General features: G+C 54.6%; 2 protein-coding genes across 8 annotated transcripts in view; one reads left to right on the forward strand and one right to left on the reverse strand.

Moving 5' to 3' along the window:
• Positions 1-538: 538 nt before the first annotated feature.
• Positions 539-18,075, reverse strand: AANAT (aralkylamine N-acetyltransferase). Of its 4 annotated transcripts, none has more exons than XM_055242199.2 (4): positions 17,966-18,075; positions 1,749-1,986; positions 1,330-1,484; positions 539-991 (listed from the first exon to the last, which is right to left on the reverse strand). In XM_055242199.2, exons 2-4 carry the CDS (start codon positions 1,909-1,911, stop codon positions 686-688), a joined length of 624 nt encoding a protein of 207 aa, XP_055098174.1. In that variant the 5' UTR covers positions 1,912-1,986; positions 17,966-18,075; the 3' UTR covers positions 539-685. The 4 variants fall into 4 exon arrangements, with proteins under 4 accessions (XP_055098174.1, XP_055098173.1, XP_055098175.1 ...); XM_055242198.2 differs by lacking the exon at positions 17,966-18,075 and adding an exon at positions 17,114-17,404; XM_055242200.2 differs by lacking the exon at positions 17,966-18,075 and adding an exon at positions 11,513-11,555.
• UBE2O (ubiquitin conjugating enzyme E2 O) overlaps positions 17,670-18,696 on the forward strand; it is a 64,782-nt gene continuing 63,755 nt past the window's right edge. Inside the window, exon 1 of one of the 4 annotated variants that reach the window (XM_055242095.2) lies at positions 17,670-18,172. In XM_055242095.2, coding sequence (XP_055098070.1) covers positions 17,756-18,172 — 417 coding nt within the window. In that variant the 5' untranslated portion in view covers positions 17,670-17,755. The remainder of the gene's footprint in view (positions 18,173-18,696) is intronic. The other 3 variants (XM_055242094.2, XM_055242096.2, XM_063617091.1) reach the window with 3 other exon arrangements.

Below are 18,696 nucleotides of genomic sequence, written 5' to 3' on the forward strand. Positions count from 1 at the left end.
TTGGTTCCACGGCAGGGAGGGGGCTGCCTGGGCCCAGGGTGGCCTGCCCTGATGGGGATGGCGCTGAGGAGAAGGCACAGCACTTGTCCTGTCACCCCACCTGGGGACGAGTCCACTCCCTGTGCTGGTGCCTCGCCCACTACACTGAGGAGCGGCCAGGGAGGCACCGGGTATTACCACTTGATTACCATGGGCAGAGGGTCCTGTACCAGCTCCCCTGCCCCAAGCTGCCTCCACAGCACAGGCCTCCCGCCTCTGCCCCATCCTGCTCCCCACTATCCCCCACCCCAGGGGCTAAGGGTGGGAAGCGGCATCCATGAGACTGGGGAGAATAAGGACCCCCCCGCCGAGCAGTGGGCTCCTGTGAGGATGCTGCCTTGGTGCCTTTGCCCACCTGCCAGGAGGAGGAAAGGAGCCAGGAACCCCACAGCACCTCCCATTGTCCCTGCTTACCAACCCAGCCCGGTCTGAGGTACAGAGTTCAGAACACAGGAGGTCCAGAGGCCTCGTGGGGACAGACAGGACACACCACTCCAGCTCGCGCCATGAGAAGCCACCTTATCTCCTCTTTATTTAGCCCTGCTCTCTCCGCTCTCTGGAAACTGCTGTCTCCATGCTCAGCTGAGCTAAGAGGAGCCCAGGGCAGAGACAGGGATCACGTTGGCAGCCAGGTGGGCAGCCCAGTTCAGCAGCCGCTGTTCCTGCGCAGGAAGGGGTGACCCCGCAGGGAGCAGTGGAGCTCCGTGAAGGTGAGGGAGCCCACGGTGATGGCGCAGGGGCCCACGGCATGGAAGCTGAACCTCTCATAGAAGGGTACCAGCGCGTCCTCACACATGAGCGCGGCCCGGCGCACGGCCGGCTGGCTGCCCAGGTGGTGCAAGTAGCGCCACAGCAGGATGGGGCCCCTGCCCTGCTGCCGGAAGGCGCGGTGCACGGCCAGCACATGCAGGTGGGCTATGTGGCCCCCAGGCCTGTGCAGCGTCAGCGACTCCTGGGGGCAAGCAAGGGATGAGAGCCCAGGTCACTTCTGCTGATGCATGGTCCCCCCCAACCACTGACCCAGGCAGGGAGCAGGTATCCCCTGGGTGCCTGTGGTCAGGGCTCCCGCCCCAGCCAAGGAGGGACCCAAATTGGGAGGCATACCCCCAACCCCATGGAGAAAACTTGAAGACCCAGAAGGTCTTGCTCTGGGAGAGGCCTGCGGCCTGTGCTCATCTCTCCAGTTCTGGAGGAAGAAATCCCAGCCCCTGGGCTCCCCTCCCTGCCATCTGGCTGACCTCTGGTCTTCAGAGGCCTCCCTGGAGGTGGGCGTTGCAGCCGTGTCCTCACCTGCGTGAGTCTCTCCTTGTCCCAGAGCGAGCCGATGATGAAGGCCACAAGGCAGCCCTCCTCGAACCAGCCTAGGGACAGCTCTGGACATAGGGTTAGGAAGTGCCGGATCTCATCCAGGTACAGGGGGCAGACGCCCAAGACGGAGATGAAGGCTGTGACAGGAGGCTCAGGTGAGTGACTGGTAGTCGCTGTGCCTCGCGTCCACTGTCTGCTGCACCCCGAGTGTCCACTCAGATGCCCCGTTCCCCACAGGAAAACGGGGTTTAGGGCTGCTGTTTCCCCTACTTTCTTGAGCACACACATGGTCTGATAACTCTGGGACCCAGTCTCCAAGGACAGGAGACTAAGGGTCTCCTCCCCCCAGGATAACTGGACCAGAGTGGAGCATCCCTCTGACCCTGTGCGGGGCCACTCACCTTCACGCTCGATCTCAAAGGCGCTGACAGCGTCCTCCGGGGTGAGGCAGCGAAACTCGCTGGCAGGGAGTGTGTGGCGCCGCTGACAGCTCAGGGACTCGGGGATCCCAGGTGGCAGACGTGGGGCCTCAGGTTTCGGGGGGTGGGTGCTCTGCGTGGACATCCTGGCCACTGGTGCCTCCTTGGGGCGCCCCAGCTTTGGAAGTGGCCTCCTAAGCCAAGGAGGGCCTCCCAGCACCTGTTGGAGAACAGCAAGGGACAGGGGTCTGATCCTCATCTCCAGGGAGGCAGGCCCCAGAGTATGCATCTGGCCTCTTTTGTAGCAGGAACTGGGGTGGAGCCAGCCCCTAAATCAATGGGCACATTCCCCAGGTACCTGGTCCCCGAGGCTGTTACCAGGCACTACAAACATTGGCACTGTCTCCCCACCTTTCCCTCTCAGCCAGAAGGATCCCTGGAGGTTTGCCACCTTGCAGACCTGCAGACATTGGTCTCAGGGTGCCTTCTGGGTGCTTCTGAGCCCCAGAGGTGGTGGCAGGGATGAGCAGGGCTCAGTGGAGCCTGGGGCACCCCAACCCTGCTGCCCACGGTGGGAGGGGAGGCAGGACTCGTGACCCTCCTCTGACCACGTCTAATGTAACTGTGCAGTGGGTGGGCGCCCGGGTCCCCGATACCACCATTCATGTGGCTTATCTTACCTCCCCAAAGGGAGGTTTCTGGTGCTTTGGGTGCAAGATCCTGTGGCGGAGAACTTTTTAGGTAGCCTCAGCCCTTGGTCCTAGAGAGCCCCTTAATCAAAGTGGGCCCTTAGGGAGCCTCTACTTCTATCCAAATGGCCTCAGACTGGGCCACACACATGCAGGATTTGTGGTGGGGGGTGGGGAGGTTAGAGGGAGCCGGGGACTGCAGAGGGCCTGGGGGATGGGGAGGAGCAGGCAAGGAGGGTGCATAGGACATCCCCTGCCCCATACATCCAGCTCATCAGACATTCCCCTCTGGGCACTCTTGTCTCCCAAGACACCCTGCAGATTTGCAGTTCCTAGAGGAGGCCATCCCTCCCTCCACCTTCGAAGACACTTAATAAACTCCATGGCTTCCAGGTTTCCCTCCATGTCTAGAGGCTCCAAGTAGGGAAGCTCCTGTTCCCAAAGGCTGAGAGCCAGGAGTGGGGGTCCCACCTACCTGGACTGTGGAGAGGACACCCAGTGTTCCCCCCACAAAGCCGGTCGCCCTGGGGGCCTGTCCGCAGGCACAGGAACCAGTAAAATCCGGGACTCCTGGCTGCGAGGCTGTAGTAGCAGATGTTCCCCGGGCAGCCTGTGGTGCTGTTCCCACAGGTTTCTAATCCCCCCCACCCCACCGCTCGAGCTATCCCAGGCAGGATGACGCCAGCAGGGCTCTGGCAGCCTCCGCCCCTGCCTTACTGAAGGGAAACGTCGGCTCTGGTGCCCTGGGCACAGAAGGGATTACCAGAGGCTGACTGAGGCCCCAGGGTTTGGGGAAGAGAGCGTGGGGCTAAGCCTCAGGGGTCCAGCTCTAATCCCTGCTCTGTCACCGACTGACTGGGCACCAGTGATTCCCCCGCTGTCCCTCAGAGTCTTGGACAAGCCCGCTTCTTATGTGGGGGACGGGGTGGGAATTTGTGCACTTTTTTTTTTTTTTTTTTTTTGAGACAGCCGGAGGGCAGTGGCGCGATCTTGACTCACTGCAAGCTCTGCCTCCCGGGTTCATGCCATTCTCCTGCCTCAGCCTCCCGAGTAGCTGGGACTACAGGCGCCCGCCACCACGCCCAGCTAATTTTTTTTTTGTATTTTTAGTAGAGACGGGGTTTCACCGTGGTCTCGATCTCCTGACCTCGTGATCTGCCCACTTCGGCCTCCCAAAGTGCTGGGATTACAGGAGTGAGCCACTGCGCCCGGCCTATGCACTTTAAGTACGTTCTACTTCAAGTTTATTTAAATATTGAGGAGGTCGATCTACCAAACGTCTCAACTACAAAGCTCTCTGACTGCCATTGACCTTGGCTCCACCCATTCCCAGGGCTGCCGGGGCCTTGGCACCTGGTGCTGGCGTTCCCTCGGGATGCAGGCCCCTCTCCCTGTCGGCCCTGACTACCCCCTGCCCTCCAGCTCACACCCCATCCTGCGCCCCTTACCTCTTCTCTTGCCAGCACCTGCCTCTCCGCCCCACCCAGCAGTGCAGATCCCCTGTCCATCTCGGTCTCCTGGGGGTCCTGGAGGTTGGGTCTCACAGGTGCACTCTTTTGACCCCCTGCAGAGGAAGCTTCTGCTCCTACCCACACAGTTTGGGACGGACCTCTGAGGGTCCTTCCTGTCCTGGCAGCCTGTGAGTACCACTGCTTACAGCACTTGCTACGTGCCGGGCCCTGGATACGTGTCTCCTTTGATCCACACGGAAGCCCGGCCAATTGAGTATTAACCACATGTTATAGAGAAGGAAACCGAGGCACAGACAGGTTCAGTAACCTGCTCAGAGCCATCCAACAAGTGAAGGGGGAGGGGCAAAGCCAGGTCAGCCTCCTGACATGCACTGCCATGGCTGCGCTGGGGGGACCCACTGCATCTCACAATGAGACTCCTGGTTCCTGTCTTCATGATTCTCCCGCTGGTTTTCAGAGTCCTCCCAGGTGCACTCTTTCCATCCCCCGCAGAGGAAGCTCCTGTTCCTACCCATACGGTTTGGGACACAGCCCCTGACCTTGGAGTGACCCCGTCCTGATGCTCCCGCCCACCCACCACGTGCATTCTCGTGTCTCTGGGTCCCCTTCTCCCAGGCTCCTCTCTGCATTCTGAGGCCCACCTGCCTGCTAGAAAGGACCCTCGACAGACCTCTCAGGACCGACCAGAGACCTCCTTGGGCTTGGTTGGCTGGGTGACCATATCCAGGACCTCAGCTGGGCATCCCCACCTTCAACCCTCAGGGTCCCCCAAAAGGCCTCTTCTGTCCCTTCATCGACTCTGTGGCTCCATGGCATCCCCTGGTGGCCAATCCTAATCACAGCCACTTGGCGATGCCCGAGAAGAGCCTGCTGTTGAATTGGCCTCTCTCTCTGCTGACTTCCACAAGGTGCTGTTCTTTCTGGACAACACCCTAGAGGTCTAGAACCTCGGGGAACAGGATGAGGCAGTAAGCCAGGCACAGTGGCTCACCCCTGTAATCCCAGCACTTTGGGAGACGGAGGCAGGAGGATGGCTTGAGCCGGAGAGGTTGAGGCTGCAGGGAGCCAAGACTGCGCCACTGCACTCCAGCCTGGGTGACAGAGCGAGACCCTGTCTCAAAAAAGTACAAATAAAAATAAATTTTTTACAAAGATGAGACGGTATGTTAAACATGGTGAAACTGGGAAGTTCAAATCCTTGTGGGACAGGAGAGGAGACAGAAGGGGAGGGCAGGGTGATCGCTGGGACCTTTGTCCTGGTCAACAGGAAGAAAACCACACGCCACCACCAATGAGAAGGAAAATGAGGAGGGCGAGGGGCCCACAGGGTGATGGGTACAGAAAGAAGGAGATCCCTGGGGCTGGGCATGGTGGCTCACACCTGTAATCCCAGCACTTTGGGAGGCCAAGGCAGGAGGATCACTTGAGCCCAGGAGTTTGAGACCAGCCTAGGCAACATAGCAAGACCCCTGTCTCTACAAAAAAATTAAAAATCAGCCAAGCACCTGTAGCCCCAGCTACTTGGGAGGCTGAGGTGGGAAGATCACTTGAGCCTAGGTGGTTGAGGCTGCAGTGACGTGCCACTGCACTCCAGCCTGGATGACTGAGCAAGATGTTGTCTCCAAAAAAAAAAAAAAAAAAAAACTCCTGACCTCAGGTGGGCTCTAAAAACAAGCACCTCCAAGATCATCCTCACACCGGTGACACTGACTGCACTGTTTATCAGATGCCCAGTCTTGTCCTGGTTCTGCAGTTAGAGTGCTGGCAACGTCTCTAGTGACTGCCTCTCAGGTGGATCTTGGGGATGGAGGGGAGAATGTGTCCTTTGCCCCCCAAGTCGTACCTGTTCAGTCACTCTAAACAGCTGATAAACACCTAACCTGATGGGCAATGCCGGCCGGGCACAGTGGCTCACGCCTGTAATCCCAGCACTTTGGGAGGCCAAGGTGGGTGGATCACCTGAGATCAAGAGTTCGAGACCAGCCTGGCCAATATGGTGAAACTCCATCTCTACTAAAAATACAAAAAAATTAGCTGGGTGTGGTGGTGGGCGCTTGTAATCCCAGCCACTTGGGAGGCTGAGGCAGGAGAATCGCGTGAACCCGGGAGGCGGAGGTTGCAGTGAGCCAAGATCGTGCCATTGCACTCCAGCCTGGGCAAAAAGAGTGAAATTGCCATCTCAAACAAAAAATGTAGATACAGACAGGGAGAAGATGGCATCTGTATGTTTCCCAGGGGTGCTGTAACAGATGATACACAAACTGGATAACTGTAAACCACAGAAATGGCTGGACATGGTGGCTCATGCCTGTAATCCCAGCAATTTGGGAGGCCGAGGCTCTTTGTGCCCAGCCTCTCCCTCAAGCAGCAGCTCCCTTGAAAGTCCTGTATCCACGACTCCCCCACCCCGACTCCCTGCCCAGTGTGTACCATGCCACCCTGCCTCACCCATGATGGCTCCCCTCAGGGGTCCCTCTGTCTTTCCACCCAGCCTGGCGTCTTTTGATCTCCCAGACAGATTTATACATTTCAAATGGCAGATGGGGTTCAGTTTTCTCCCAAAAGGCTCTTCAGTCCCATGAAAATCATGGTCTGTGACTGGGCTTCCACTTTGAGACTCCAGAATATTCTTTTTTTTTTTTTTTAAAGATAGAGTCTTGCTGTGTGGCCCAGGCTGGAGTGCAATGGCACAATCTCGGCTCACTGCAACCTCCGCCTCCCAGGTTCAAGCAATTCTCCTGCCTTAGCCTCCCAAGTAGCTGGGATTACAGGCGCACACCACCACGCCTGGCTAATTTTTTGTATTTTTCCTAGAGATGGACTTTCGCCATATTGGTCAGGCTGGTCTCAAACTCCTGACCTCAGGTGATCCAACCGCCTCAGCCTCCTAAAGTGCTGGGATTACAGGCGTGAGCCACCGCGCCCAGGCAGGACTCCAGAATATTCCATAGCAGTTTGGAGAGGGGTTGTCCAGGGCACACAGACAACTGCCAGGGACCATGCTACCTAACTCCCCACCTGCCCTGGTAGAGCCTCACCTCTGACCCATCAGAGCCCTCATCCCACTCCTAATCAGACATGGTGAGGATGATGACAACAGTTATTGAACGGATAACTGATGTCATGACAGTAAAAGAAGGTTCTGAGAGGATGTGTATCACCACAGGAAAGCTGAGAACCAAGCTTTCGGGACGTCCACTGTTAGCAGGGAAAGGAGTTATTGACAGGAACACAGGTGAAGCCACAAGAAGGGAAGAACCCAGGGGAGAATGTCCAAGAAATAGGGCAGTTAGAGCCTGAAATGCCACAAAGAATGGAGAACAGATCTCAGATTCTGCCAACAGGGAGGCTCCGATGACCTTTAAGAATCCTTCCAGAAAAGGCCGGGCACGGCAGCTCACACCTGTAATCCCAGCAGTTTGGGAGGCTGAGGTGGGTGGATAGCTTGAGGTCAGGAGTTCAATACTAGTCTGGCCAACATGGTGAAACCCCGTCTCTACTAAAAATACAAAAATGATCTGGGCGTGGTGGTGGGTGCCTGTAATCCCAGCTACTCGGGAGGCTGAGGCAGGAGAATTGTTGGAACCTGGGAGGCAGAGGTTGCAGCGAGCCAAGATTGCACCACTGCACTCCAACCTGGGCCACAGAGCAAGACTGTATCAAAAAAAAAAAAAAAAAAAAAAAAAAAAAAAAGAATCCTTCCAGAAGGGAGAAGAAATGGGTGGAGAGGCCAGATGCAGAGGAGTGGCCTTAATGGTGACAATGAGAGGTGGAGTGCAGAGGCCGTCGATTAAAGGCACACTGACTCGCCGCCACGGCCCAGGGTTGGAGAAGACCTCCCCACGGCCCCCACCCCATCCCGGGCACCGAGCCCGCCGCAGCTGCTGATACACCCGGAGAGCCTGGTGCAGGGGCAGTGAGCATCCCGCCGGGCCCAGTGCAGAAGCCCTGGACCTGGAATCTGGGAGCTTCCCGCATGGGGACACACCCCCTCCCCTCCGTGTGTCAGCTGCCCAGTTTCACTCCCAGACTGAAGGGAGCCCATTTGGGGCAGACCAAGGAGTGGACCCCAATGGCCATGTCCTAGGGACACCTTGACGATGCTTCTGAGACCCCAGTTTTCCATGCAGAGCAGTCGAGAGGCCCCGGCGTGCAGGAAGCACAGCCCTCTCTTCAGGCTCTTGTGCAATGGCTGGATTTTTTTTTGGTGGTTTCAATGGTCACTTTCTCTCTCAACTTCCCTGCACTTAAGGTCCGCCCCACAGACCTGGCACTGAGCATATCTTGCGTTATCGTCTTTACCTTTCCAGCCTGAATCCTACCACATGGCAGGCTACCTGGGGGATGAGAGATGGAGAACTGTGTGCAGCAAGTTTATTGGGGAGAGGTCTCATGAGCGACCCCTGCCGTGGAGCAGGGCAGAGGGCTGGGCAGTGGAAGCTGAGCCTTGATGGTGCAGCTGTAACCGAGGCCTTGGCCCATCCCCTGAGGAGCCTCAGACCTGGGAAGCCCTTCTGGACCCGCCTCTTTGTCCTGCATCAACCTTGGGTGAAACAGCTTGCTTCATTGAGGTCAGTTGCAGGAAAACCCAGCTGGGAGCCGTCAGCAGTCCTGCCTGCTGCGGGTAAGAGCCCGAATCACTTTCTCCAAGCTTCCAAGTACCAGGGTCCTTGCCAGGGTGATAAATTCTGTAACAGGGAAAAAAAAGCTCCCACACCAACACGTGTTCCTTATCCAACTTTATGCTCTGACCCCCTTGGCCCAGCCAGCATCCTCTGATTCCAGTCCCCACTCTCCTGGCTCTGGTCAGGACCTGCAGCTCCTTCAAGACAGAGCCTCCTTCCTCCCTCAGCTGACCCAGCACTTCACCAGTGGGTGAGGTTGCGATTTAGCCCTGGTTACTGGCCCAGTGCAAGAAGAGGAGGTGCAGTATATACTCAGGGTTGGGGAGGGGATAGTACCTGTCTCCTAAGGAAGAGTCATTGTCCCCAAGGAAGGAGGGGCACTAACCTCTGTCCCTGGATGTCTCCCGCTTCTCCGCAGGGGCCTCCTCTGTATAGCTGACTCATTAAGGTGGGGAATTCAACCTGCTCTCAGGATCTGCCACGCTGACTTCTCTCTGTTCCTTAACTTCAGGAGGCGAGTTTCTTTACATGCTGCCAAGGAGGCCCTCTGGCTTTTCCACTTTGCCTTCAAGCAGTGATTCTTTAACCCCAGCAGCTGACTGCCTTTCTCCCCTGCACTGACTGCCCCAACAGCCATCCAGACCCCCAGTCCTTACTCTTACTCCATCCTTGTACCTCTCAGACACCTGAGATGTTGCACCCACTGCTGATTTATTTATTTATTTCTTCCTTCTTCTTTTTTTTTTTTTTGGTGGAGGCTCACTCTGTCACCCAGGCTGGAGTGCAGTGGCACAATCTCAGTTCACCAACCTCCGCTTCCCAAGTTCAAGTAATTCTCCTGCCTCAGCCTCCCAAGTAGCTGGGATTACAGGTGCCCACCACCATACCCGGCAAATTTTGCACTTTTAATAGAGATGGGGTTTCACCATGTTGGCCAGGCTTCATGCCCCTTACAGACAGTCAGTGGTTAGGGGAGACATCTTCTTTCAGCCAAGGGCAGTGTTTGGAGAGGGATGGGATGGGGAGGTGCACCACAGCATCCACTACACACCTGTCCCCCCAAGAGGCTTATGCACCCCTGGAAAACAGAGGCTGGGTTGAGAATGTGGCATCGTGCCACCCACAGAGCAGGTGCCTATCAGCTAGAGGCAGTCTTCCGGTTTTTTGGGTTTTTTTTTTTTTTTTGAGACAGAGTCTCACTCTGTCGCCCAGGCTGGAGTGCAGTGGTGCGATCTCAGCTCACTGCAACCCCCGCCTCCCAGGTTCAAGTAATTCTCCTGCCTCGGCCTCCTGAGTAGCTGGGATTACAGGCGCATGCCGCCACGCCTGGCTATTTTTTGTATTTTTAGTAGAGACGGGGTTTCACCATGTTGGCCAGGCTGGTCTCAAACTCCTGACCTCAAAGATCCGCCCCCCTCAGCCTCCCAAATTGCTGGGATTATAGGCACAAGCCACCACGCCAGGCCCAGAGTCTTCTGTTGAGGAGGGTGGCACTTAGGGCTGAGTGGGACCCTGCCTTATTTGGGGCTCAATATCTGCCATATTAGATAGGCGCTTACCTCAGGAACCTTCCAGACCATTCTGGAACGGAAGCATCAAAGTCAGGGACGGATTGCCACCTCCTGGACAAAGAAGGGACCTAAGGCTCCCCAAGCAATGGAGCCAAACTGCCCAATAGTAAGACTGTGTGAGCCCCACATGTGATTTTAAATGTTCTAGTAGCCACATTTTAAAAAGCCAAAAAAGGCTGGGCACAGTGGCTCATGCCTATAATCCTGGCACTTTGGGAGGCCAAGGTAGGAGGATTGCCTGAGCCCAAGGAGTTCAAGACCAGTCTGGGCAATATAGTGAGACCTTCTATTTTTTTTTTTTAAATAAAAAAATAAAAAACAGGCCAGGCATGGTGGCTCATGCCTGTAATCCCAGCACTTTGGGAGGCTGAGGCAGGTGGATCACCTGAGGTCAGGAGTTTGAGACCAGCCTGACCAACATGGCAAAACCGCGTCTCTACTAAAAATACAAAAAAATTACCCAGGTGTGGTGGTGGGCATTTGTAATCCCAGCTACTCAGAAGGCTGAGGCACGAGAATCTCTTGAACCTGGGAGGCAGAGGTTGCAGTGAGCCAAGATCCTTCCAGGACACTCCAGCCTGAGCAACAGAGAGAGACTCCATCTCAAAAAAAAAACAAAAAACAGATCCTGAAGTGGGTGACTGAGGCTGGAGCGCAGAGCACTCCATGCTGGATGCAGAGGGGGAAGGGGGCTTGGAAGGATCAGATCAGTTTATGAAAGGCCACATGCACCTTCTTGGGTGGACCCTGGGGAGCCACAGAAAGATATAAAGCCAAGAATCCAATGACCATCTTTGCATTTTCAATCACCCTGGGAACAAGGCAACGGATAGATTAGACGGCCTGGGGCCTGGTGAGGGGCCTACGGCCGAGGTCTAGGCAGGAGATGGAAATGAATTCCTAACAAAAGCTAACATTATCAGGCCTGCCATCGTGCACTCACTGGGCAAGGCACATTATATTCAGTTGGTCAGTTACAGTCTCCACAGTCCTATGAAGTAGGTATTATTATTATTCCCACCTTACAGAAAGGAAACTGAGGCTTAGAGAGTAAAATAACTTGCCCAAGGTCACATAGTGACCAGTAGCAGCACAAGCTTCAAACCCAGGTCCCTGTGACTCCGGAAGCTCACTCTCAGCCACTGTACCTCCCACCTCCCCACATCTCCATGGATCTGCGCCCCTGGTGGAGCAACTCTGGACAGAAAGGGTGTGAAAAGGCAGTGGAGGGGGCAAGACCCAGGCTTTGATTGCACGTGGAGCTTAAGAGTGAGGGCTGACCCTCAGGTGGCCAGCTCAGTACCCAGGTAAGTGATACTGCCATCAATCAGGATGAGAACTCTGGGAGAAGAAACTATTTGAGGAAAAGATGATGCGTCTACTTTGTACCTATGGCTGGTCACATCCAGGAAGCACCCACGAGTCTGGAGCTGTGGGAGGTGGCAGTGGATAGGGTGACATATTGTTCTTGAAGCTGGTCCAGCAGATTCACTGTGCCTCACCCTGTATCTTCAGGAAGGAGGGAAACAGGATGAACCTGGTGGTCCTGTGCTGTCACTATTGCTCAAACTTTTCACTGTTGCCCCAGCATAAAGTGTTTTGCCCAGTGGATTGCAACCCACCCTCACAGCAGGAGTCAGAATGGCCAAGGGCCAGCTGGGCTGGGTCCTGATCCTGACTGTACTGCAGAGTGACCTTGGGCAAGTCCCACAGTTTTCCCAGGGCACCCGTGCAAGGAGCAGGTGAGGCTCCAGGAACGAGAAGGGACGTTTTAACTCCAAAAGCCTTGAGCAGCATTCAGCTGGAGCCTCGGAGGCATTTCTTCAGCCAGCCACATGAGGGTGTGGGGGGCTTCCCAAGGCAGCTCGCCTCCTACCCCACCCCCAGCTGAAGTCCCCAGTGCCTAAGGCACCCTAGCACCCCCAAACACCTGCTCCAGGGTGGAAGGAGCTCTTTGGGCCAGGCTGAAATCACTTGCACAGCAATGGAGAGGCCAAGCAGGCTCCCACAGAGGGCAGTGTTGGGCCTAAGCATACTTAGAGGTGCCCCAGTGGCTGGTTAAGATAGGGACGAGACAGGGCCTGCTTTCCTGAGATCAGTTCACTCTGCTGCTGGCTCTGCCGCCTCCTGCACATCACCCACCCCACTTAGCAAGGGGAGAGGCCAGACCAGCTCAGTTTCTGGAAGCACATTTATAAATAAGTGAAATCCTCCCAAGAAATAGCTCTATTCCCCCACGAAAGGCTGGGAGATGGGGCCATGATAAGAGAGGGTTTCTTCATTAGGGAATCAAGTTTTTTTCCTCCTTCCTACACCTCATCAATGATGAAAATAAGAACTAAGCAGCGGCTTCCATCCACACTTACCCTGCTAGCCAGCCTGAGTGTATTTTGGAGACTGTGGCTGGGCCTCAGGGTCTGGGAAGGAGTCAAGCCTCAAACCTTATCCAGAGCATCTTGGGTCTGAGTGAAGTCAATGAAAGACACCATCAGATGGGTAGGAATTTACTGAGTCTCATTTTCTAAAGCAGCTCAGATGCAGTTGCAACTGGGGGCACTTGAAAGGATTCGGAGCAGCCAAAGAGGGCAGCTCTGTCCCAGCTTCTTCAACTTTTTGGTGTTTGTCGGAAAAAGGATAGGAAACTGACAGAATGGAGGTACAGGTTCTGAGGACTTTGACATCCACTAATATGATAATTTTCTTTTTTTCTTTTTCAAGATGGAGTCTTGCTCTGTCGCCCAGGCTGAAGTGCAGTGGCACAATCTCAGCTCACTGCAGCCTCCGCCTCCTGGGTTCAAGCGATTCTCCAGCCTCAGCCTCCTGAGTAGCTGGGATTTCAGGCGCCCGCCACCAAGCCTGGCTAATTTTTGTATATTTAGTAGAGATATGGTTTTGCCGTGTTGGCCAGGTCTCAAGCTCCTGACCTCAGGTGATCCATCCGCCTTGGCCTCCCAAAATGCTGGGATTACAGGCGTGAGCCACTGTATGGGCCTAGCCTAATATGACTCATTATTGAGCTCCATCCCTATGCCAGGTACTGTCCTAGGCACCAGGGTTACACACACAAATACGACATGGTCCACATGCTTAAGGGTTTAGTCTAGTGAGGGAGAGATCAGCATGTGAAATCAAGGAGTCTTACCTACAACCTGGAAGTTTCCTGATAATCTATGTAAAGCACTTAGTAGAGTATCTGGCATGAAGTTACAGCTCAATAAGTGATAGTTATTATTAGCCATTATTACAAGAAGCCGCAGAATAAACACAACACGTCTTCCAGGAGTGCCAATATTACTCAATGATTAGAGAGGAAAGGGCATTAGCTTTTACATTAAAACAACAAACATAGGCATACTCTGGAGTACAATGCAAAACTCACTTGATTTTTTGACAACAAAAGCAGATTTGAGGCCGGGTGCGGTGGCTCACGCCTATAATCCCAACACTTTGGGAGGGCAAGGCAGGTGGATCATTTGAGGTCAGGAGTTCGAGACCAGCCTGGCCAACATGGTAAATCCTGTCTCTACTAAAAATACAAAAGTTAGCCAGGCGTAGTGGCGGACGCCTGTAATCCCAGCTACTCAGGAGGCTGAGGCAAGAAAATCGCTGGAACCTGGGAGACGGAGGTTGCAGTGAGTCAAGATCACGCTACTGCGCTCCAGCATGGGCGACAGAGTGAGACCCTGCCATGAAAATAAAAGCAGATTTGAGGTCTGCACTGCCTTATCCCCCCATGGGACACGTAGACACATGGACTCCCCTCTGCAATCAGGAGTTCTTCTGAGGGAAACCTAAAGAAACAGCATAACTAGGAAAGCCCCTGCCCTTGGAGTGGGGAGACTCCTCAGGTTACTGCCTGTTATCTGAAGCACCAGATTCCTTGGGTCCTGTTTCTTCATTGGTAAAATGAGGTTAAAAACCCTCTACATCCAAGATTGTGATAACAGACAAGAGAATGTGCATGGAAGTACCTGGTACAGTGCCTGGTCAATAATATGTGCTTAATAAATGCTATGTTATCTGGGGGCAAGAAAACAGGGCTGAAAGGGTCATGGGAGGCAGGACAGAAGCTGCTATGTTACTGCTGTTTAATCTCCCAGGTCTCTGCAGGAGAGGGAGTAGGGACCTGCATCCTTACAGCAATGATTCCAGATGGCCATTTGGCATTGTGGTCTGGGATGGGAAGGCCATGATTTGAGAACCCAGCCTTGCCCCTAAATCATATCCTAACTCCTCTTCAGCTGATTCAGCCCATTTGTTCTGTATCTTAGTACATAAATTTTCTAAGATTTGGATCCATTGACAACCACCCTGATCCCAATATTACATCAATACTCTATTAGTACTTGGCCTAAGACATCTTAAGTACTTAGGCTGCCATCTGTTTTGTGCATGTTCTTTTTTTTTTTTTTTCTTTTACTGAGATGGAGTTTTGCTCTTGTTGCCCATGCTGGAGTTCAATGGCTCAATCTTGGCTCACCACAACCTCCGCCTCCCGGGTTCAAGTGATTCTCCTGCCTCAGCCTCCTGAGTAGCTGGGATTACAGGCATGGGCTACCATGCCTGGCTAATTTTGTATTTTTAGTAGAGATGGGGTTTCTCCATGTTGGTTAGGCTGGTCTTGAACTCCTGACCTCAGGTGATCTGCCTGCCTCAGCCTCCCAAAGTGCTGGGATTACAGGCGTGAGCCACTGTGCCCGACCTTGTGCATGTTCTTTTAACTTTTCTCTCTTTTTGTTTTGAGACGCAGTCTCGCTCTGTCGCCCAGGCTGGAGTGCAGTGGTGTGTTCTTGGCTCACCGTAACCTCCTGCTCCCGGGTTCAAGTGATTCTCCTGCCTCAGCCTCTCGAGTAGCTGGGACTACAGGCATGCGCCACTATGCCTGGCTAATTTTGTGTTTTTAGCAGAGACGGGGTTTCACCATGTTGGCCAGGGTGCTCTTGAACTCCTGACCTCAAATGATCCATCTGCCTTGGCCTCCCAAAGTGCTGGGATTACAGGTGTGAGCCACTGCACCCAACCAACTTTTCTATGAATGTAGTTCTGTATCTTCAGGACCCTGTAAACAACCCAAAGAGCTGGGATTCTGCCTTCTTTGAAGAACCTAAATACTGTAATATCAATCCAACTTACTAGTCTTTTGTTGATGATCATGTAGAAAAATGTGGAAAAAATGATGTTGACTGAGAAAGGTGAGGGCTAGATCTTGTTTTCCTTAACAATCTATTTAAATCTGTCCTCTGAGAATGTATCTAAACCCTTTGAAACTTAGGTGACACGTTAAATTAGAGTTACTTTTCTTTTGAGATGGAGTCTCACTCTGTCACCCAGGCTGGAGAGCAATGGTGTGATCTAGGCTCACTGCAACCTCCAACCCCCAGGTTCAAGCGGTTCTTGTGTCTCAGCCTGCCAAGTAGCTGGAATTACAGGCGCCTGCCACCTTGCCCAGCTAATTTTGGATTTTTAGTAGACATGGGGTTTTGCCATGTTGGCCAGGCTAGTTTCGAACTCCTGACCTCAACTGATCCACCCACCTCGGCCTCCCAAAGTGTTGGGATTTCAGGCGCAGTCAAAGTGTTGGGATTTCAGGCGTGAGCCACTGCGCCCGGCCTAGAGTTACTTTTTTTTTTTTTTTTTTTTTTTTTTTTTGAGACGGAGTCTTACTCTGTCGCCCAGGCTGGAGTGCAGCGGTGCGATCTAGGCTCACTGCAACCTCCGCTCCCCGGGTTCAAGTGATTCTCCTGCCTCAGCCTTCCGAGTAGCTGAGATTACAGGCGGCTGCCACTGCGCCCGGCTAATTTTTGTATTTTTAGTAGAGACAGCGTTTCACCATCTTGGCCAGGCTGGTCTTGAACTCCTGACCTCGTGATCCACCCACCTCGTTCTCCCAAAGTGCTGGGATTACAGGCAAGAGCCACCGCATCCAGCCTTTTTTTTTTTTTTTTGAGACAGAGTCCTGCTTTGTCACCTAGGCTGGAGTGTAGTGGCATGATCTCGGCTCACTGCAACTTCCGCCTCCCAGATTCAAGCAATTCTCCTGCCTCAGCCTCCCAAGTAGCTGGGACTACAGGTGCACGCCACCATGCCCAGCTAATTTTTGTACTTTTAGTAGAGAAGGGATTTTGCCATGTTGGCCAGGGCAGTCTCGAACTCCTGACCTCAGGTGATCCATCTGCTTCTGCCTCCCAAAGTGCTGGGATTACAGGCATGAGCCACCACACCCCGCCCTAGAGTTACTTTTTATATTTTATTTATTTTTTATTTATTTATTTATTTTTTTGAGACAGGGTCTCTCTCTGTTGCCCAGGGTGGAGTGCAGTGGCGTGATCTGGGCTCACTGCAACCTCAGCCTCCCAGGTTCAAGCGATTCGCCTGCCTCAGCCTCCTGAGTAGCTGGGACTACAGGCACGTGCCACCACGCCCAGCTATTTTTTTTTTTTTTTTTTTTTTTGTATTTTTAGTAGAAACGGGGTTTCGCCATGTTGGCCAGGATGGTCTCAATCTCTTGACCTCGTGATCCGCCCACCCCGGCCTCCCAAAGTACTGGGATTACAGGTGTGAGCTGCCATGCGCGGCCTACTTTTTATATTTTAAAATGACAATATGGAGCAGACCATAACAGTTCTGCCAGTCTGGAATTTAGTCTAGGCAGGGGGTTTGGAAATAGTACAACAACGGTTAAGCTTATTGAAGGAGCTAAATGCCAGGCACTGTTCTACTTCATTTAATCCTCCCAATTGCCCAATGAGAGGAGTATTGCTATTATCATCCCTATTTCACAGATGAGCAAATTAAGGTGAAAATAAGTTAATCAGTGTGCCTATTTTTATAGATTAATAAGTGGCAGTGCCAAAAATTGGAATCCATGGTCCCCACTCCTAGCTACCTTACTATACTACCTCTTGCCATTCATTCTTGGCTTCAGGGAGCTTTGAATTTATCTACATGGATTTATAGCCAAACCATTGACGCCACTGATCCTTTTGTTACCTTTCTCTGGGCCTCCTTCACCAGCTTCTGGGTCAACTCCTGAGGGGTCATGACCTTCCAAACTGCTTGGAATTCCTAAATACAGTGCATTATACCTATGCTCTATACATATCTATTATAGCCTTATGAGTTGGAGTTGTCTGTTATCTATTTAATGTGTATTTGTTTTGTCTCCCCAACTAGACTGGAAACACCTAGAGGACAGGGACAGAATCTTTCTCTTTCTGCAATGCTCCCAGTGCCTGGGGGCGAGGCTAGGACGCCAAGGGAGCTCATTAAAAGTTGTTGACAGTCTCTCCACCATCCTGTGCCCCACCCCGACCACTCCCCTCTTCCTCGGTGGCCACTCCACTTCCTCCTCCCGGGTCCCCGCCCCTTCTCGCTCCCTTTAGTTGAATCCTCTCTGGCCTCGCCCCTTCTTAGTGGATTCCATCCTGCCCCCGCCCCCCGCGGCATCTTCAGCGTCCCCTAGCGACGAGGCGGTGGCTCCTAGCAACTGCATCCCGGCTCCCTGACGACGGCGCCACGCAGGGACACGTCAGCGCGCCATGGCCCCGCCCCCGGCGCCCGCTGGTCCCGCCTCCCCGCGCCTCGTTCGCCGCCGCTGTCGCCGCCGCCGCCCGAGACTCGCGCAGAGCAGTTATGGCGGATCCCGCAGCCCCCACGCCCGCAGCTCCCGCTCCCGCCCAGGCCCCGGCTCCAGCCCCGGAGGCAGTCCCGGCCCCAGCCGCAGCCCCCGTCCCGGCGCCGGCGCCCGCCTCGGACTCGGCCTCCGGGCCGTCCTCGGACTCCGGCCCAGAAGCCGGCTCGCAGCGCCTGCTGTTTTCTCACGACCTGGTGTCGGGCCGTTACCGTGGCTCCGTGCACTTCGGGCTGGTGCGCCTCATCCACGGCGAGGACTCGGACTCAGAGGGCGAGGAGGAGGGCCGCGGCAGCTCGGGGTGCTCCGAGGCCGGGGGCGCGGGCCACGAGGAGGGCCGGGCCAGTCCGCTGCGCCGCGGCTACGTGCGCGTCCAGTGGTACCCGGAGGGCGTCAAGCAGCATGTGAAGGAGACCAAGGTGCGGCGGGCGGGGGCTGGGCGGCGCGGGCGGCAGGGGGTCGGCGGCCGGGCAGAGGCCAGGGAGGGACGGCGTGCAGGGCCCTGCCCGGAGCGGTGCCACTGCAGTGGCCGAGGCAGGAGGACAGCCCCAGTGGAGGGTACACTCCATGCAAAGTCATTGCAGCAGCCCTGGGCGCACACGCCAGCCGGGCACTGCTGGCCCGGGACCGGGTGGGCCCTGGGCTTCCCGACTTGAGGGGACTTCTAAGCCATGCTATGCTGTGGTGTCGGCCTCGAGATTTAGAGACGTGGACCGACTCCCGTGGGGACTCGGGTTCTGGGGCGCGTTCGGCATTACACCAGTGCGGCGTTTTGCTGACCCCCAAGGAGCTGGGTACTGCATTGTGCATCCAGCAATGAAGGCCGTGCCGGGTCCGTGCAGGGAGGGGTTGTGGGCATTCCAAAACAAAGATAGAGGTGAAAATCCCAGCTGAACCCAAGAAGTTCACTGGCTTACAGGCTGCATTATGGTGAAGCCACCCA

Source organism: Symphalangus syndactylus, chromosome 14 (assembly GCF_028878055.3).
Source record: "Symphalangus syndactylus isolate Jambi chromosome 14, NHGRI_mSymSyn1-v2.1_pri, whole genome shotgun sequence".
Taxonomy (NCBI): domain Eukaryota; kingdom Metazoa; phylum Chordata; class Mammalia; order Primates; family Hylobatidae; genus Symphalangus; species Symphalangus syndactylus.